Source organism: Apodemus sylvaticus, chromosome 5, assembly GCF_947179515.1.
Source record: "Apodemus sylvaticus chromosome 5, mApoSyl1.1, whole genome shotgun sequence".
Classification (NCBI taxonomy): domain Eukaryota; kingdom Metazoa; phylum Chordata; class Mammalia; order Rodentia; family Muridae; genus Apodemus; species Apodemus sylvaticus.
The window spans coordinates 94,917,762-94,939,303 of record NC_067476.1 but is presented as its reverse complement, the minus strand read 5'-3'; the positions used below and the strand labels follow the sequence as shown (position 1 = coordinate 94,939,303).

The window sequence follows — 21,542 nt, the reverse complement described above, 5'->3', positions numbered from 1 at the left end:
ATGTTTTGTTTTATTGCAGTTTTTTTTTTTTTGTATTGTTCATTGTCATTTGGGCACCCAAGACTATGGCCCAGCTTGTTATAGATGTGATCTACCACTGAGCTGCTGCCTCGGCCCCACAACAAAAGATCTTCTGGGGGGAATCACCATCCCTGATCTCAAGCTCTACTACAGAGCGATAGTGATAAAAACTGTTTGGTATTGGTATGCAGACAGGCAGGAAGATCAGTAGAATAGAATTGAAGACCCAGAAAAGAACCCACACACATACAATCACTTGATATTTGACAAAGGAGCTAAAAACATCCAGTGGAAAAAAGACAGCATTTTTAACAAATGGTGCTGGATCAACTGGAGATCTGCATGCAGAAAAATGCAAATCGACCCATTTTTATCTCCTTGTACAAAGCTCAAGTCCAAGTGGATCAAGGATCTGCACATAAAACCAGACACACTGAAGCTTATAGAGGAGAAAGTGGGGACAAATCTTGAACACATGGGCACAGGGGAAAAGTTCCTGAACAGAATACCAATGCCTTATGCTCTAAGAACAAGAATCGACAAATGGAACCTCATAAAACTGCGAAGCTTCTGTAAGGCAAAGGACATGGTCAATAGGAAAAAACAGCAACCAACAAATTTGGAAAAGATCTTTACTAACCCTACATCCAATAGAGGGCTAATATCCAATGTATACAAAGAACTCAATAGGTTAGTCTCCAGAGAGTCAAATAACCCATTAAAAAGTGGGGGTACCAAGCTAAACAGGGAATTCTCAACTGAGAAAACTCGAATGGCCCTAAAGCACCTAAAGAAATGTTCAGCATCCTTAGTTATTAGGGAGATGCAAATCAAAACAACACTGAGATTTCACCTTTTACCAGTCAGAATGGCTAAGATGAAAAACTCAGGGGACAGCGGATGCTGGAGAGGATGTGGGGAAAACGGAACACTGCTCCATTGTTGGTGGGATTGCAGGCTGGTAAAACCACTCTGGAAATCAGTTTGGCGACTCCTCAGAAAATTAGTACTTCTGCTTATTAGTGAGTTATTAACTTATTAACTCACTAATAAGCGGGAGTTAGCCCAAAAGCTATACCACTCCTGGGTATATGCCCAGAAGATGCTCCTACACATGCTCCACTATGTTCATGCTGCCTTATTTATAATAGCCAGAAGCTGGAAAGAACCCAGATATCCCTCAACAGAGGAATGGATACAGAAACTGTGGTGTATAGACACAATGGAGTACTATTCAGCTATTAAAAACAATGAATTTATGAAATTCTTAGGCAAATGGATGGAACTAGAAAGTGTCATCCTGAGTGAAGCAACCCAATCACAAAAGATCACACATGGTATGCACTCACTAATAAGAGGAAGTTAGCCCAAAAGCTCAAAATAAACAAGTTACAATTCACCCAGCCCAGGAAGCTCAAGAAGAAGGAGAACTTAAGGGTGCTTTGGTTCCTCTAAGAAAGGGAACAAAATACTCACAGAAGCAATAAGGGAGACAATGTGTGGAGCAGGGGCTGAAATAAAGGCCACCCAGAGACTGCCCTACCTGGGGATTCATCCTATAAAGTCACCAAACCCCAACACTACTAAGGACAGCAAGAAGTGTATACCAAAAGGAACATGCAATGAATGTCTCCAGAGGGGCTCTGCCAGAGTCTTACAAATACAGAGGCAGATGCTAGCAACCAACTATTGGACTGGGCATGGGGTCCCCAATGGAGGAGCTGGAGGGTGGTCCGGAAGAGCTGAAGGGGCTTACAGCCCCATGGGAAGAACAATGATTTTGGCTACCCAGACACCCCAGGACTCCCAGGGACTGAACCATCAACCAAGAGGCACACATGGTTCCAGCCAAAAATGTGGCAGAGGAAGGCCTTGTTGGGCATCAGTGGGGGGAATGGTCCTTGGTCAGGTAAAGGCTCAACAGAGGCCCCAACAAAGGGAAACTGAGGCGGTGGGGTGGGGGTGGGGGTGGGGGTGTGGGAGTGGGGTAGGGGGATGGGGGATGGGGGTGGGGGGGTAGGGGGAGTGGGGGAGTGTGTCGGGTGGAGGGGCATATACGTGGAGGCAGGGGGAGGGAGGAGGAGTTGGGGGTCTTTGGGGAGGGGGAAAATTGGGAAAGGTTTTACCATGGCAATGTAAATGAAGATGATCTTCAATTAAAAAAGAAAAAGAAAAAAAAGAGAAGATGCCCTTATTTCCACAATAATAGGTTCCTAGAGAAATGCTGTTATAGAAAACATGATGATGTGATCATTTCCATCCAAAATAAAGACAACTGTGGAAATAAAAAAAAAAAAAAAGAGAGAGAGAGAGAGAGAGAGTTTGGAACCAACCCTACTGCGTGTTTTCTAATTTAATGTTAAGAAAGCGATAGAGTCCGTTCATGAAGGAGAGAGTGGAAGCCCTCTACTTGTCCAATGCTGCGGCTTGGGAGCTTCTCTAGAATTAAAATAACCTGGGAGAAAAAGTATAAAACCTTTTGTGAGTTCCTGATGTAAATTTAGCTCTCCAAACTGAAATGTGATGTTCTCAGGCTGTAATGCTCCAAAAAGAATTCTAAGACTGTAAGGAAGAGACTTGAAAACTTTTTGTGCTGTGTCCCTGTGTGACACCAAGGCTGGTTTCCCACCCCTGGGCCAGGAGCTTTGTTTCTAGCTGGGCCACTTTGCCATCTCCCTCCCTACATGGCCTTCCTGAGATAGATGCTGAGATACTATCCATCTTTGTGCTTTATCACAGACCGCTGCACACAGTTAACAGACAATAATTGTGAAGTGAATCCCAAAGACAGAAACTAGAACTTTGTGAGGGGTACTATGGCGGCTCACATGCCCACACTCTAAGGACAAGTGTTACAGTAAGATGATAACTGCATCGGGACATGCCATACCACTTGACACAATGACGAGGGAATGTTCACTGTGAGCACAGGTCTCAGGGCTTTAGTTCTGAAAAAGTCTTCCTCTGGATCTCAAGGCAGTCCTTCTGCATCAACCATTTCAGTGCTAGGATTCCGAGTGTGAGCCACCACAGCTGTCCTAGGGTGGAAATTTTGAAATGTATGGCCACGTACATAAAACAGTGAACGTACTTCTACCAAGCAAGTATTTTTAAAAGAGAAGCTCAGATAAAAAACAACAGAAGACAATTTTATCTTTGGATTAAGACCTCTTTAATATACATAATGTATAGTACTTCATATAATTTATTAATGTCATTTTTCTATAGGACACTGTAATTAATTCAGTGACATTAATATTGACCTCATACAAAGGATGAAAGCTGGGTTTTCTTGTGTACCAAGTACAAAACATGTATTAGGAAGTTACTATAGACAATAGTTGCACGAGATCGACTTCAGGATGACTTGGTTTACAGTAGTCACTTCACACGGTTTTCCATCAAGACTCAGATGCCACCTGGTGCAGCCAGTTTGTGCGACGGCAGCTGTGGGCCTGACTACCTCCTTTTGCCAGCTCCACTTTTGCCTGTTTTACTGCTGCCACTACTAGATTTGCCAGAGGATTTGGAAGAGAAGAGTCTTGTCATAAACTCAGAGACATCAGGCAATTCATGGTTGGAATTCAACATGTTCATTGACTGCTCCATCTCCTGCAAGGAGAAAGCATCAGATATAAGTGGTGTCCCCCTAAATCTATTGAATCATCTGCAGGTATGAACATATAAATAAGTAAGTACTCTCTTTTTTTAAAATATCCATATCATTTTTTAGATTTTGCAATTTGGTAAAGAACAGATTTTTTAAAAAAGGTTTATTATTTATATATGTGAGTGCACTGTTGCTGTCTTCAGATGCACAAGAAGAAGGCATCAGATTCCATTGCAGGTGGTTGTGAACCACCATATATGCTTGCTGAGAATTGAACTCAGGACCTCTGGAAGAGCACTCAGTGCTCTTAACTGTGCCATTTCTCCAGCCCCAAGTAAGTACTGTCAAGACAGTGTTACTAAGTAAAAATAGGTTAAAGGATCAAAATATCTGGATTAGGCATATTAAAGTTATACATTTCAACTGTGTAACAGGTAAGGCACACAAAGCCTAAGTACTATGTTTTAGTTATATAAAAAGACATTATCATTTACCAAGACAACCAACTGAATTCATCTTATTGAATGGAAACAGCTAATTGAACACAAGGAAACATAATACTGCATTTACACAAACTCTTAGAAGAATATGTCACGGGGAGTAGGATAAAGTTGAAAATCTCAGCCTCAGCCTCAGCTACAGAGCTGCAGTTAAACAGAACAAGCACCAGGACATGAGCCAAATGACAGGACGGGAAGCTGAGGCAGAAAGACTTACAGTTTAAGGTCAGCTTGGGTAACTTATTGAGATTCTATCTCAAAGCAGATTTTAAAACTGCTTAAAAACTAGCACTAGGGATGTCGCCGTTCCAAGTGCAGAGCATTTGGAAGCGTGCACAAGGCCATAGTTTACTTTCCAGTGTCCATAAACACACACAACACACATACACCATACACACATGCACATACACACCAGCCTGGAATGCCATTTTAAAAAAAGACACAGCATGACTCAAAAGTCCATAGCTCGGCAGCCAGCTTACCCGTCGCATGTCAGGATCACTTGTGTTGACCACTTTAGGCAGAAGCACAAATATCAATAATGGAAGAACCATCATCATAACCTGCAAAAGAAAAAATATTAGAGCCCCTTTCTTTCTCTTTAGCTTGTGAAACAAAGCCCATTTTAATAACCAACATCAAGATTCAAGTGTGTACACAGAATAGAATAGAATAGATCAGAATTGCCATGACAGTACTGAGCAGCGTGGGTGGTTGGCTGCTGTGTGACTGCTGTGGAGCATCTGAGATGGCTGGTCCTGCTGTGTGTGCCTGGGCTTTGCTGACAGCACACTTCTTCTATGTGCCTCTCTCTTCGTAAAGAGTTTAGTTTTAATGCAAGTAATTTCCAAATGAACTGTCTGCTCATTGCCTTCTTCCTACAAGCTGGCACTGGGATTGCTGATGGCCAGAGGGCTGCTCTGTAGACAGCTGTGCTGCTCCTGGAGGACTGCGCCACAGCTGTTAATTACATCCTCTAGAGCCTGCAGCACAGTGCAAGGCACATTCGTTCTGAAGATGACCTAGAATCCTTTAGCACTTGACACATTTCTGTGCAATTTCAGAAATGAGAACACCAAGGATGAATCCAACAGAGACTCATTGCTGGTATTTCTCTTCTTAGCCGCTCTCCTGTCTTTTAGCTCTGGTAGTAAACTCTAGATGAAAAGCCCCCAAACAGTACTGTTTATGATCTCAGTAGTTATCAGTAAGGAACCTAATCCAAACTTAGAGAATCCTAAGATAATTCAATTTTTAAAAACAGAATTTTGAAAGGCAAATTTGTTTCTAAAAGTTGTATCTACTAGTATTTTACAAGTAGGATCACACTCAGTTTCAAGATTAATACTTATTAAAATAAACCAAGGTAGTATCTCTGTTCACTACCCATGTTTTTTTTTTAATATTTTTATTTTCTATATTCTTTGTTTACATTCCAAATGATTTCCCCTTTCCCGGATCCCCCCTCCCCATATGTCCCATAAACCTTCTTCTCTCCATCCCTTCTCCAATCACCTCCCTCCTTTTTCTCTGTCCTTATATTCCCTTCCCATGCTAGATCAATCCTTTCCAGGATCAGGACCCTCTCCATACTTCTACATGGGAGTCATTTGTTATGCAATTTGTGCCTTGGGTATTCAGGGCTTCTGGGCTAATTAATATCCACTTATCAGAGATTGCATTCCATGTGTATTCTTTTGTGATTGGGTTACCTCACTTAGGATGATATTTTCCAGATCAAACCATTTGCCTAAAAATTTTGTGAATTCATTGTTTCTAATTGCTGAGTAGTATTCCATTGTGTAAATATACCACATTTTCTGTATCCATTCCTCCTTTGAGGGGCATCTGGGTTCTTTCCAGCTTCTGGCTATTATAAATAAGGCTGCTATGAACATAATGGAGCATGTGTCTTTATTGCATGCCGGGGAATCCTTTGGGTATATGCCCAGGAGAGGTATAGCAGGGTCCTCTGGAAGTCTCATGTCCAGTTTTCTGAGGAACCTCCAGACTGATTTCCACAGTGGTTGTACCATCTTACAGCCCCACCAGCAGTGGAGGAGTGTCACTAGCCATGTTTTAAAGGGAAGAAAGAAAGCCCTACTGCATGGGCTGGGGATGTAGCTTGTGTTGTAGAGTACTTGCCTAGCATGGAGGAGACCCTGGGTTTGATCCCCAGAACCTCACAAGACAATTAAGCATGACAGTGTATCCCTGTAACCCTAGCACTTGGGAAGTAGAGGCAGGAGAATCTGAAGTTCACTGTCATCCTCAGCTACACGGCAGGCTCAAGGCCATCCTGGGATCCATGGGACCCTTTCTCAAACAACAACAATAAAACATTACATGTCCCATTAACATGCGCTGGTTAATAAATGACAGAACATTTATCAATGGGCTAATATACAAACAGATAGAATGGACAGGTTAACTCTATATACAACTCAGTACATACTCTCATTCTATCTAATATCCCATGAAATTTGATTTCCTCCTCAACAGTTATTTCAGTTGTGCATTTATTATGAAATACACAGTAAAATTCTCATCCCTTTCATTATCTGTTCCCAAGGACACTAGTTTCCCAATTCCACCCTTCCCTCTCACAGGAGCTTAAAGTTTCCAACTGCTAGAAGCAAACCAGCAATTAGTAAACTGCTCATACATACCATTGGGTTCATCAGAAAGTCTGTCCAGCCCCATGACTCCCTCTTAATAAAGTAAGAGGGTGGACCTGAAGATTTCATTTGGAGAGGATAGGGTAATCTGACCACTTCTGACGTTTTGATGTAATTCACATATCTTGCTCTGATAAGGAAACAGGAGAAAGGGGATTCTATGAAAAACAAGACTAGGGGCTGGGTGAGAGCTCAAAAGTAGGACACTTGTCCAACATGGGCAAAGTCCTGGGTTAAATCCTAGGCTACTACAAAAGAAAGCACACACACAAAGCAGAACACACTAAAGTGAGGCTAAGACCTACTTTGTCAGCACTGCTGTAGACTTACCAAAGCACAAGCACGTTAGCATCTAATCTTTTTAAATATAAATCTTTTTAAAATTATTTATTTTTTACCTTATGGGTGTTTTGCCTTCATGTATGCTTGCATGTGTATGCAACATCCAAGCATGCCAGAAGAGGGCTCAGGTTTAAAGGACTTTAAAATGGGAAAGATTCCTTTAACACTGGAACTAGAGTTAGACATAGTTGTGAGCTGCCATGTGGGTGCTAGAAATTGCAGCCAGGTCCTCTGCAAGAGCAGCCAGGGTTCATAACTGCTGAGCCATCTTTTCAGCTCCACATCTAAACTTTCAATCTTGAAAGTCTGGTCAAACTGTCTGTCTAAAGCACTCATATGGTACAAAAACTAGATTTGGAGTCTTCTAGCTTCATTACTTCCTACACTTACAGGTCCATATAACTCCTTTGCCTTCTTTTTATATCAAATGTTATTTTAAGCCTGGTTGTGAAGGCAAATCTGTAATCCTAGCCCCTAGAAGCAGAGGAAGAAAGAGTTCAAGGCCAGACTGAGCTACACAGGGAGCTGCAGGTTTGCCTTGGCTTTATGATACTTTGTCTTAAAACAAAACAAAACAAAACAAAACAAAACAAAACAAAACAAAAAACCAAGCAAAATTCCTCAAAATTCTCTTAGAATCTTTCCCATTTTAAAGTCCTTTCATTATATGTAGTAATAAATTTATTTTACTATACATACAAGTATTGGTTTATACATTTATGATGGTCTAAGACATACATTACTGAATACACCCAATTTTAATGCTATTTTGCAGGAAAAAAATATGACTCAAGAAAGCCATAGAAAATACATTGGTAATAGCTCATTTTTACCAGAGATGCAGTTAAAACAAAATTCTCAGCTGGAATTGGTAGCACATGCCTTAAATCCCAGCACTCTTGACTTTAGTAGAGGCAGAAGCAGCTGGATTATATGAGTTTGAGGACAGCTGGTCTATACAGTGAGTTCCATGCCAGTCAGGGCTACATGCCTCCATGAGATCCAGCTGTGGGGAAGTTTCTCAACTAGTGTTCAAGGGGGAGGGCCCCTTATGGGTGGTACCATCCCTGGGCTGGTAGTCTTGGGTTCTATAACAGAGCAGGCTGACCAAGCCAGGGGAAGCAAGCCAGTAAGAAACATCCCTCCATTGTCTCTGCATCAGCTCCTGCTTCCTGACCTGCTTGAGTTCCAGTCCTGACTTCCTTTGGTGATCAACGGCAATGTGGAAGGTTTAAGCTGAACAAACCCCTTCCTCCCCAACTTGCTTCTTAGTCAAGATGTTTGTGCAGGAATAGAAACCCTGACTAAGACATCCACTTTACCTTTGAAATTGTCTATTTTCTCACTGTTCACTTTTTACATTTTGAAATCTTTTCTTCTTTCTTTCTCTTTCTTCCTCTCTGTCTGTCTGTCTGTCTGTCCATCTGTCTGTCTGTCTCAGTGTTGGTGTTGGTACTAGGCTCAAACCCAGGGCTTATGTGAGGCAAGTATTCTACCACTGAGCTATATCTCCAACGTTTATTTATTTCCGCATTGCTATCATTGTCCATTTGTTTATGTGTATTGTATTTTGGGTAAATTCTTTTACTACATCTTCCAATTCAATAGACTTCTCTTCAGTTATTATATATGTTAATCTTTCCATTTCAATGACTGTATTTAGTGTAGAAGTTCTATCTCATCTTCTTTCAAATATCTACCACCTACTTTGATATATCATTTGTCTTAGAAGGAAATCTATTTCTTTTTTATTCCTATAAAGACTAACATTTCTTTAAAGATTTATTTATTATGTATACTGCATTCTGTCTGACATGTATGCCTGCAGGCCAGAAGAGGGCACCAGATCTCACTATAGATAGTTGTGAGCCACCATGTGGTTGCTGGGAATTGAACTCAGGACCTCTGGAAAAGCAGTCAGTGATCTTAATCTCTGAGCCATCTCTCCAGCCCCCAAGGACTAACATTTTAATTAAGACATAGCTACAAATTTATATGTAGTAACCTTTATAATAAGAACAAGAGATATCAAGTCTTTCTTTAATCACCTAAAATATACTTTTAAACTATTTTAGCCCATATCTAGTACCTATAGTGTCTAGTACCTACAGGTCTGTTTCATGGATAGCTCAATACACACTGTTTTTTATTTACTTTGAACTTTTAAAGTAGTTTCAGCAAATAGAAATGTTTTTCTGAATTTAAACAGATAATAGGGCATCACCTTCCAGGGAATATGTGCTACTCTTCCAGCTATACTAACCAAGGATCACCTTCAATCTTTAGCTTGGACACTCCTAGACTTTGTGAGAAGTTTTAAATTTATACCCCAGGTTACACATTTTTACCTATTCAGTGCATGTTTGTGGGCACAGAAGTGCCCCAGTACACTTGTGGAGGTCAGAGGACACGCTGCAGGAACTGGTTCTTCCTTCCCTCATGTGGCTCTCAGAGATAAAACCCTGGTCATTAGGCTCCATGCATGTTTACCTGCTGGGTCATCTCATGACCCCTTTTTCCATTTTATCAAGATCCTTACTTTGACATAAACTCCACAATTACATCTGATAATTCCTTTACTAAAATTTGTAGTGTATCAAGGAGGAGCTATAGAAACTTCTTGATCAACTTTGTAGCAATAAGAGGGATTATCAAAATATCCCAATGAAAAATCCTGAGTAGTATTTCTAATTCAAAAAAGTTAAATAATTCTCCACTTTAAAAGTCACATTTCGATAATAACTTTCACAGTACTTCCCCACAACAGTAAGTAATCTTACCTTTACTCTAAACAACTATAGTAGATGTCATGAACATCCACCCAGAGGGAGGAAATTCCATAGTATCAATGTTCAGATTACAAACAAGTGTAGAGTAAATGTTTTAAGAAATAACTGTGGTTTAAGCAAGAAACTCTCAACCTTCACTATAAATTCCAAAAGTGTTAATGTAACAACATACTAAGTAGACTAGACTTTGATAAAAATAAGCTGGGTATCCTCACCGCATTTTTCCTTTTGAAGTGATATCGACACGGACAGGGTCAAACTTGTAAGCTGGAGAAATAACTTCCACTACATAGGAGCCAGAGGGAATATCATGAACCACAAAGCTCCCATCTGTCCTGGAAAAAGGAAAATTCCACTTAATTACATCTCATCGGTACCTTAGTCTTTCCCTGTTAGAACGCACTTGCTTATTTCCCCATAGTTCTCAAAAAACATAAGAAAACAAGACGTGGTGTCTCACACATATAATCCTAACACGGAGGGCAGGGGGAGCTTAAGCAGGAGTATCACCATGGGTTCAGGGCCAGCATGGGATACAGAGAAAGTTTCAATATAACCTGGGCTACAGTGATTAAGAGTGCCCCAAACAAACAAATAAACAAGTGGAAGCAGCTAACCAAACAGAAAACACAGGTATGGTGATATCCTGTAAACATAAAACTCAGGAGAGCATGGCCAGAGGATCACTGCTGATTTGAAGCCGTCCAGAACTACATACAGAATTCATGGCCAGCTTGGGCTATGTGGTTTCTGTCCCTCTTCCCAAATAAAGAAAAATGGGAAAAGTTGGTCCTACATTTTATGCTACTGAACTCTAACAGTTTCTAAAATTAAATGAGCCCATGCCAGAGTAATAGAGATTCCTTCTGCGGGTACAAATGGCAGTAACAAAAGAGCAGTTTCTACGCTGAAGCTCTATCTTTACTGAAGGAAAATTATCAATGTATATTATTACAATAGTACGGTACCAATTTTATCATGTTCCCTCAATATATTCTTTTTGTTAAAAAATAATTCTTCTAGTTTGTATTTTGTTGGCTTTCTTTTTCACACAAACATCTTAAAATAGTAAATTGTCCCATTTATTATAAATAGTCCCATTTACTGTCATTACTTTTTGGCTGGTTATATAGAAACCCACAACTTTGTAGATAAAGTCATCTATCTTTTCTTTATTTCCTCTAATCCTACTAGGGTTATTTGTTTGTTTGTTTGTTTGTTTGTTTGTTAAAATCATCCAACCAAAAGCTGTTGATTCCTTCTTAGAAGTAAAAAAATAACTTGTCTAGAAAATGAGAAAAGTGTTCCTTTTGCCGGGCAGTGGTGGCGCATGCCTCTAATCCCAGCACTTGGGAGGCAGGGGCAAGTGGATTTCTGATTTCGAGGTCAGCTTGGTCTCCAGAGTGAGTTCCAGAACAGCCAGGCCTATACAGAGAAAACCTGTCTCCAAAAAAAAAAAAAGAAAGAAAAGAAAAAGAAAAAAAAAAGTGTTCCTTTCATTGCAAGTATATATTAAAGTAAAGCATAACTGAACTATAAACATTTAAGATACCTTATTCCTGAGCTGCACATGTTCACTCTCCAGACCCACTCTCAAAAGGAGAGTCCTAGCAGCCAGCATCAGGGGGTTGCATGTGGTGTGGTGAGAATTAGGAGACATCTGTCTAGCCAAATCAACCCTGACAATCGATGAGATGACAGATGTCACAGTCTTATCACCCTCACATGCTCCAGATTCACTCTACCTTTCTCTTTGTATCTATAGGAAAGGAAGAAAATGCCCTTAGAATATTTCCTCTACAGTTTTGCTCAGGACCATGGCTACATACAAGGCCCATCCCACCCCTGTGCCCCATTTCACCCCACCCTAGTATATCTAAATTTGCAGTAGCCTCTTTCCTTCCTTGTCCTTCCAGCAGAGGTGGTAGTAATTTGTTGGTTTTGCTTTCATGTATTATTGGATAAATACTGTTGAGACTGGTAAGCTCCAGGGTACTGCACAATCTGATTATTTCTTTATACCTTGATGAATATACTGTTTTAATCCATTGATTAAACTCTATGTGAACTATTCTAATTTTACTGCATATTCTGCTCTTTTGTTTTTGGAGATAAAAGTCTTGCTATGTAACCCAGGATGGCCTCAGATTCATGATGCTACTGCCTCCCTCCCAAGAGCCGGGACATAACTGTGGACATTACATCCAGCCACTATCTGCTTCCTGATACACACTGACAGGATCAACTTCAAAACATTTTTTTTCTGAGCAGAGGGAGAAAAAGAGAAACTGATCATTACTCAACATAAATAGAAAAAGCAAAGGTTGGCATGAGGAGACACCTGTAACCTGTGAGGAAATGAACACAGGAGGACATGAGTTTGAGGACTGTATGAATCACACATGAAAGATTCATTTTAAAAAGATTCAAGGGTTGGAGAGATATCTCAGCGGTTAAGAGCACTGACTGTTCTTCTACAGGTCCTGAGTTCAACTCCCAGCAACCACATGGTGGCTCACAACCATCTGTAATAGGATCTGATGCTCTCTTCTGGTGTGTCTAAAGACAGCTACAGTGTACTCACATACATAAAATAAATAAATAATTCTAAAAGAAATTTCACAAGTAAGTAGTACATAAGTTTATAATTGCAAAACAAAACAAAACAAAACAAAAAACCTGGCAAATACCTAACTCTCCAGAGCCAGAAGACTGGAAAAGCGAGTTGTGGTTTATATGCACATTATAACATTAGACTATGAATATAATATTATAATGTGGCTTGAGTACTCTTTAACCCAACTCCTCTCATCTCCATTAGTAAAGTCCCAAGCTACTTCCCCAGAAACCAAAGCTACAGTCGAACTTGTGTGCTCGTTATTCAAAACAGCTATAATACAAATTACCTACCTTTTTTTAACAAGACTGTCACCATAAAAAACATTGATTCTCAATCAGCCCTTCTATATGATTATAAGAACATGAAGTAATAAAAAATGTTCATAAATGTAAATGAAAATTATGTTCTTATATGCTTTACTCTTAATGACAAGTCATATGATCCTACAGAGTTAGAAAAAATTTACTATAAAACATTAAAGGTTATTATCTTTCTGTTGCATCTTTTTAAAAGAAAAAAATCTTGTTTATATTTTCTTCAATAAACATTTATTTGTGTCTGGGAGTTACTCCAGGACCTCTTGAACACTAAGTCCCACCACAAAACTCGATTGGCAGCTTTTTTTTCCTTCTTTGAGACAGGGTCTCAACTCAGTGGTTCAGCATGTCCTTTAGCTTACGCTACTTCTGCTTCCAATTCCTGAGTAGCTGAGATGCTAGGCTTATGTCACTGTGCAAGGATAAGAATATCTAACTATATATTAAATTGTAAAATATCTCCAAATAAAAATAAGTGGATTTCAAGTGTGCTATATACTGCGGAAGTTGAATACTCAATTAAGCCTTATCTTCCAAATCTTAATGGGAATTTATTACTTATGAAACATTAATTAGGACAAAATTTAAACAATACCCTAGTGCCAGATAACATTAAAATACTGGTTGTCAATTTGCCATTATTTATTAATCTGAGGTTGAATATCCCACAAGCGAACTTCAACAATCTACAGAAACCTGCAATTCAAATTTAAATGCCCACATTTAAGATGAATGGTTTTCAGATATCACTAGTTGGTCTATAAAGCCAGCAAAGAAATATTTTCTTTCAGTTCATAGTTTCAAATTCAAATACTGGAGGCAAAATTTAAAACATCACATTCATGCCTAGCAGAGTGAAAACGGACTGCTGGCAAAGCGTCAAGAAATCCATGCCACCTTTCAATATAAACATAAATCACAAACTTAAGAACAAGAAAAGAACAATTACGTGTAAGGAATCTTGAGCAACCCTGGTCTGACTTAAATGACGACTGAGATATCGCAAATCCCTCAATGAATTCAATTGTAAAAAGAACAATAATCACAATCTCGGGCCAAAAAAAGCACTCTTTGATTAGGGACTTCAGGGCCCATTAATTTTAGAAGCAGGGCCATTAGCCTTACAGTCTATGTCATCACTGGGTGCCCTTTGGGCTTTGACAATCCCCACTTGTTTAGCATCTTTCTACACAACACCAAGCTACCAGAAGAGTGACATGTGGAAAGCAACTAGGTTTCAGAAACACTAGACAAAATGCAAAGGAGGTAAAAACCCAACAGATAAATGAGAGTCCCCTGGGCCCAAGTGTGATCCGCCTCACACTGGGGCCAAAATGGGGCTATCAATAAATGACCCCATAGGTTTCGGGCACCTGGGACCACTGTCCGCCATCCTCGTTGCTGAAGTACCTGACTGCCTCTCAAGGTCTCCCAGCATAGACCGTTAGTGGCACCGGGGCTTTCAGTTTCTGACAGCTACATTGCGGGTCCTGACAGCTGTCCTAGATGGATACCCTTCCAGCGTCCACCCCGATCGCCTTCCTGCTGCCCTCAGAATGCTCACTTAAGGAAGCCGACATGCTCTTCTCCGTCTACCAGCACTCGGGCCGCGGAGATCCAGTCCTGAGGCTTCACCCCTGGAACAACCGCACGTCCCTCGATCTTAAAACGATCTCCCAGGCCGACCCCACTACCTCCCGGGCCCTCGGCAGCAGCCCCAGGCACCTCCGAGCTGTGGGAATCTCCTGATAATAACAGAAGCAGGATGGAAAAGAAACCCCACAGAGGACCCGCCATGACAGCAGCTCTGAAGAGTCAGGCCTACGGCCCGGAAGCCCTACGCCGCCGCAAGGCCGCTACAGCGGTCGCCTCCGTCGCCCGCCGATGTCGTCATCACCGCGAGCCGGATCCAGCACCGAGCTTGTCCACGCCCCCGGAGAGAAGTTGTGACAGCTGACTAATCAGGAGAAGACACGCAGAATCGACGCTCGGAATGACCCAGGGCTTGGGCTTAAAAGGTAGCGAGGCTTTTAAGTAAAGATGCCAGAGCATGTAAGGTAAAGCTGAGGTGGCAGAGAGTGTATTGCTGTAGCGTCCACTGATGCAGGTCTTATCGTGGGCGTAAAGGATAATGAGAAGGACGAGGAACTGAAGTGTTGAGTGCTGGGTCTGTAGCTAACCTTCAAACATCGAGTCTATCATTTTCTCAAGGTTCTTGCTAGCTCTAAATAGTCTCCTTTCTACCACATATCTCCGTAAAAGACCCTGTGCAGTCTTCCTCCATAGAAAAGTTTAAAAACAAAACAAGAAAAGAACGAAACTCCTGAGGAAGAGTGGAAATGCAGAAATGTAGGCTGCAAAGGAAAAAAATTTTTAATGTGCAAAAAAATGGTGATCCATGTTTAAGAAGTACGTGGAGAATGTTTATTTTCATTCTGTTTTTAATGTTTTGGTTTTTTTAACGTACACAGGCTGAAAACTGAGAAAGTGAAGTACTCACTATAAGTGGTCTGTGAAGTACCTAATACGCAGACAGGGCAAATGGCAAGACCACCAGAAAACAGTATCTTCCTAAAGCCATGCTGCGTCTAGCATCCTTCTTTCAGTTCTTAATTTTTATCTACCAAGAGTGTCTCAACCCTACTTCCTGGCTCACTGTTTCCTGGCTAACATACTCTTTTCAGAGTTGATACCTACCTGCCTTAAATAACTCAGTAATTGAGCAGAGGCCTAAATACTGTAAAAATTCATCCATCTTCTCTTCTACTAATACTCTTCTAATTCTCTTCTATTCAGTTTCTCTGGCATAGAGTTTTTCTTGCTGCAGAAATTAATACACCCGACTTTATGCATGTTCCTAGTGGTCTCTATCTCCATTCCTTGACTCTGTGCCCAGAGATAATCTATAAGCAATAACATAAAATTAAAAATATACACATATGGGGGTAGGGAGATGGGTCAGTGGTTAAGAGCACTTGCTACTCTTGCAGAAGGCCTGAGTTCAGTTACCAGCACCCACACTATGCCTCTGTAACTTCAATTACAGGTGATCTGATACCTCCACAGGCACTAGGCACATGTGGTTCACATACATACATACTGGAAACAGTGAGCAGCATTCATATACTTGATATTAAATAAATATAATATGCAACATTGTATATTTATTTGGCCTTTAATGCACAGTATATAAATAGTGCTTGTTTTCTAAATAAAATCAGTATGTTGTGAACTTTTTTAAGACAGGATTTCACACTGGTCTTGAACTTTATCAGTTCTTCAGCCACCAAAGTGCTGGAAGGATTGGCGTGAATTGTGAGCCATCACAGTCAACTCAATATGTAACTTAATTAAAATGAATATATTATAATACATATGAATATATAATGTGTGCAGCTATAATGCATCTCTATTTTACATATATATATGTGTATATATATATATATATATATGTATTTGTACACCATCTATCTAATAGCAAACTATAAATGCAGTTCTTCATTTTGCCCTTTTTACCTAATGTAACTTGAAAGAAAATCTCTTTTTTGGACTGTGTTTTATAGACAGGGTCTTATACCATAGCTCTGGCTTGGAGTTCATTATGCAACCCAGGCTAACCTCAAACTTGTGGAAGTTTTCCTGTCTCAGCCTCTCTAGTGCTAGAACTACTGCTCTTGACTGTAAATTATCCCAGTGGTATTTGGATTGGAGTTTCCTCATTTTTAAAATAAGGCTGTGAGTACCCCAGTTTATGCATCTCCTGATTCCCTACTAAGAGACATTAAAATTGTTCCTAATCTTACTGATTATGCTGAAGTGAATTTCCTTAATCATGTGATTTCCATGTCCATATGCAGAATTCTTTTTTTATCCATGGTGATGTGTTCCAGTATTTCTAATGGGTGCATAAAACCCCAGATAGCCCTATATGGACTCTCCTATATACTACCTACAATTAAGCACAGTAAAAAATTAATGATTTTTTAATAAAATAGTGTAATTATAGTAATAGATTGCACTAAAAGTAGTTATAGCATATAATCAAAATCCAACAGAAGCTGAGGAAAGGAGGGGGTGTCTTATGGGTACAGCAGATGATGGAAAGTAGTAGTTGACCTTTTATCTCAGTCTCTCTCTCTCGCTCTCTCTCTCTCTGTCTCTCTTGTTGTTGTTTGGTATTTCAAGACAGGGTTTCTCTGTATATTAGCCTTGGCTGTGCTGGAACTCACTTTGTAGATCAGGCTGGCTTCAAATTCACAGAGATCCACTTGTCTCTGCCTCCCAAGTGCTGGGATTAAAGGCATGTGCCACCATGCTCAGCCTCAGTTTTTTCTTTTTACAGTACTTTTTTGGGGGGAGTTTTTGGTTTTTTTTTTTTCCGAGACAGGGTTTCTCTGTATAGCCCTGGCTGTCCTGGAACTCACTCTGTAGACCAGGCTGGTCTCGAACTCAGAAATCTGCCTGCCTCTGCCTCACAGAGTGCTGGGATTACATTACAAGCATGCGCCACCATCGCCCGGCTTTACAGTACTTCTTAAGATATTGTAACTATTATGGACTGAGTTGTATTCCTGCAAAGTCAATTGTTGAAGCTATAACTGCCTGTAAGAATATATCCAGATATAGGACTTATAATGAAATGACTAAAGTTAAATATCATAAGAGCAAGACCTTATCTATCAGGCCTGGTTCCTAATAAGGAGAGAACAAAACATGGGGGCATGTAGATTCAGACAAAAAATACCATGTGGAGAAGAGATCTCAGGAGAAACCAACTGTAAGTATCTCCCTCTGGGATTCCTACATGCTGGAACTGAGGTAATAAAGCTCTGTTGTTAAACAGGCCAAACTGGGTTGCTATGGAAGGCCTAGCAGATTAACACACCATCCTTTGCTGTTGCCCATAGTGGGAATGGCTGGAGCAGGAGACACATCAGGCAGTGGTGAGCTCATGAGAGCAGCAGACTCTTGGGAGATAGCTTCAATGAGACAGCTCTTTTAATAGGGAAGCGAAGGTGACTTAAACCTTAGGGGATAGGTAGGGTCTTTCGGGGTGAGTGTACATCATTGTCCATGGCCAGGGCACTGGGTGCCTCATTTGTATAAGGAAGAATTCCACATGCTGTCAAACATGACTTTATAAGTGGATTGGAAGTTTGGCTACTGGGCTACTGTTACCTCCTGGGGTTGGGGACAAAGGCTAAACACACAGGCCTGGGGCAGCTGGCAGGGCAGCAATCCTACTCCTGTCAATTTTAGGATTAGAATTCCAGGGTTTGTACAAACCTTAAACCAACTCTTGCTCTTGGGTGCTCCCCACCCCCAGTCCCACAGTTCCCTGGTCCCACAATCTTTGACCATTTCTCCCCATCTTTCTCCTAAATGCAACAACCAAAGTCTCTGTTCTCTGCTACACCATGAATGGGATCTGCATTGTGTTGCAGATTTAGGGAAAACTCCATGTGTTTGCCAAGAAGACATTTCATCAAAGGCAAAAGCTCCAAAATAGCAGTTTTAAGCTGCAAAGTACTGCTCACCATGTTCACTTTTCAGTATAGGAGGAGCTGAGTTCTCAAGACAGTTTCAGTGTTATTTCAGATCCAACCAGGGCAGACATAAACATTATTGAACCTATTGTGAAATAGGGAAACAAAATTCTTAAATTCAGGATTTAAGAATTTTTTTGAGTGTTGGATTACACATTCAGATGTTATTTCTTGCTTTTTGTAAAAGCATTCTTTGTGTTTCTGATATTTTTGCAACAGTTTGTATTTATTTTTTTAATTAAGTTGAAGTATCTAATATATATATTGAAGAATCTACAGATAACTCTTGAAATTTGAATCAGCCCCTCTCCAAAACCAATTATCCTCCCTTGCTGGAGTTTTCCTAATCACTTAATGACATATTTGGCAATAGGTCTGGCCATTTACCTCTGTCTCAGTATTCTGCTTGTTAGTATTTGTGTGGAGTCATGGTGATTCTCTAGCCACGTTCATGTACTGGCTTTCTAAATAGAAGAATTGTTAGGTTAAAAGGGAAATCATTGCTTTCTTTTTTAATAGAGTATCCACTGTAATTCCTAGGAAACTTCAGCTATGCTAATCCCCAAACACTTTGGTATTTATTTGAGGATGACTTTTGCCCTCTTGAGTTTTCAAATCATATTTACTTCAAATAGTTAAGCTAATCTCTTTCACTCAAATAGACTGTAGCCAATTCTTTTAGTATATTTTTCATGTCTGTTGGCCACCTAGGACTCTGGGTTTAACTCTCAAAAGCTATCTCTAAAGTTCTTTGCAGTGAAATGAATCATCTGTCTGTCATAGGGAATTCAGTATACCTTTATGTCTTTCAGAAATAAATAGTAATGGAAAGACTTTATTCATTTGACTTGAAGTTCTTATCCTTCCATAAAATTCTGTGAAAAATAAAAGAAAAACAAATTGAGGAAGAATGAAATATGGTAAAAATCTTATAAACATGAAGAGGAAACCATCATCTTTGATGGTAGGAAATGATAATATCCTAGGTCTCTTCGTATATTCTAGATAAAGTGCTTTGTAAATATTAGAATGTATTTCTCAATATAGTAAGTACTGTGTTTGAGTAATGGTGGTTGAGAAGCCAACATCTAAGGTGGAAGAAGTTATGGTACACTAATTATTCTTGTGCTTTAAGTCTGCACAGCTTTTCACTGGCTTGGGCTGTGGTGTAGGAATGTCCTTGACACCATGGGGGCCTAGTTTAAAGGATTAGCACAAACAGCTGCCACGCACAGCAGAGCAGTTAAACCTGAGTTTCACCCAGGGAGCTTGAGCCTTTATTCAGTCCCTGAGCTCTGCCTTTCACATGCCAGCCCTTAAAAAGCACTGAGAGTGTTTATAACTGCACACGTGCAATCATTGTAGTTCCAGCATGTCTTAATTTTAGTCTAAACTTTATAAAAGTTATTGTGAAATACACATTCAATTTACTGACACAACCATTTGAAGTTCACATTTAGTTGACTTAAGTGTATATGCAGAGTTGAGCAATACTCCCTCCAGACCCTTTCATTTTAGGAAACCGAAACTACATATATTAAAAACAAAGCAAAACAAAACACCCTCATTGTCCTGCTTTGCCAACCAACTTATGACCACTTCCTTTCTGTTTCTGTAAATTATCTGGGGCTCATATAAGTCGACTTAGAGAAGGTGTCTTTTCATGAGTAGCTTACCTCACTTAGCACAGACTCATCCTTGAGGTTCATACATGTTGGAACATATATCAATTTTCTTTCTTTTAAAACTGGGTAATGGGTTCAACTGAATGTATATGATATGTTTTGCCCATTCCTTCAGGTTACTTCCATTTTTGCTACTGTGGGCAATGCTGTTATGAAGAGGTCCCTACACACAACTGTGAATACGTTCTTGGGGTTACACATCAGTTCTCTTTTTGGTTTGGATAGAGGTATTATGCTGTTTTCTATGATGGTAGCACCATTTAATCTTACTACCAGTAGGGTAGTGTTGCAGGTTGTCTACACCATGTTAGATCTTGTTATTTTAAGTTTTCTTTTTATTTCTTTGGGGTTCCTTGTGTTGATTTGAATAGCAACCATGGAGCCAGGTGTAGGTGGCCTTGGTTTGCATTTTCTTTATATCCACAGATCTTTTTCAGGCTCTTTGTTTTATTTCTTTAGAGCTTGTTGACCTTTCTGTGAGGAAATCTCTTCATTCCTGCATTTTTAAATATATCTTTCTTCTCTTTTAAAAATCTTAGCTAAGAAAGATAAAGAGTTTGTACATATTAGTAATGTTTCAATTTTTTGAAATATTTATGCATGTATATGTTACCTAATGTTTACATAGGTTTAAACATATTTATCTCCCCAGAACATTTGTGATTTCTTTGTAGTGAAAAATTTCCAAAGGTTTTTTTTCTAGGTATCTCTGAGCCTCTTGTTCCTATCTAGGTATAAATTAGTACTTGTGATAAACCTTCCTTCTTCTCCCCTTCTCCTCCTCCAGTTCTTTTTGTGTGTAAGACAGAGAGAGGAGAGGGGGGAGGGAGAGAGAGGGAGTCACATTATTGTGTAGTCCAGGATAGCCAAATTCCTACTGTGTGGCTCAGGCTAACACTGAACTTTGAGCAATCCTATTTCAGCCTTTTTGAGTACCAGGATGATATGTGGGGCCACTGTAACTGGCTCTCCTCTCTATCCTTACCAGCCTCTTCTCAGCTTCTATAAGCTCAACTGCCTCAAATTTCACATGAATAAGATCGTGTGATTCTCATCTGACTTATTTCATTTAACATAATGAGTTCCAGTTCTGGTCACAGAATTGCAAATGGCATAGTGTCATTTTCTTTATGGTTTACAGTATTGTATTGTGTATGTATGCCATACTTTATCCATTCATCATTTCATGATCACGTCAGCTGTTTCTATTTCTTGGTTATTATGAATAATGTCCCTTTGATATACTGATTTAATTTCCTTTGAACAAATACCCAATAGTGGCATGGCACAATTCTATCATAGCTTTATTTCTAATTTTCTTAAAGAATCCTCAAACTGTTTTCCACACTTGTTATATATTTTTTCACCAACAGTGGACAGTGGTTCCCTTTTTGCTATGTTCTTGATTGACAGTACTGTAAATCTCCTGCCTCA

At 39.9% G+C, this 21,542-nt stretch overlaps 1 protein-coding gene across 1 annotated transcript; it reads right to left on the bottom strand.

The window, feature by feature from the left end:
* Nucleotides 1–3,169: 3,169 nt before the first annotated feature.
* On the bottom strand, nt 3,170–14,756 carry Emc7 (ER membrane protein complex subunit 7). The gene is made up of 5 exons (XM_052183173.1): nt 14,442–14,756; nt 10,156–10,275; nt 6,801–6,939; nt 4,614–4,694; nt 3,170–3,633 (listed from the first exon to the last, which is right to left on the bottom strand). The coding sequence occupies exons 1-5, from the start codon at nt 14,672–14,674 to the stop codon at nt 3,481–3,483; spliced, it is 726 nt and encodes a 241-aa protein (XP_052039133.1). The 5' UTR covers nt 14,675–14,756; the 3' UTR covers nt 3,170–3,480.
* Between the last annotated feature and the right edge of the window lie 6,786 nt (nt 14,757–21,542).

Coding starts and splice junctions, on each gene's coding strand:
- Emc7 (XM_052183173.1), bottom strand. CDS start 14,674: ATGGCGGGTCCTCTGTGGGGTTTCTTTTCCATCCTGCTTCTGTTATTA. Junction 6,940..10,155: donor ACTTCAAAAGGAAAAATGCG/GTGAGGATACCC, acceptor TTTCCTTATCAG/AGCAAGATATGTGAATTACA. Junction 4,695..6,800: donor ACTTTCTGATGAACCCAATG/GTATGTATGAGC, acceptor TTTCTTTTGCAG/GTTATGATGATGGTTCTTCC.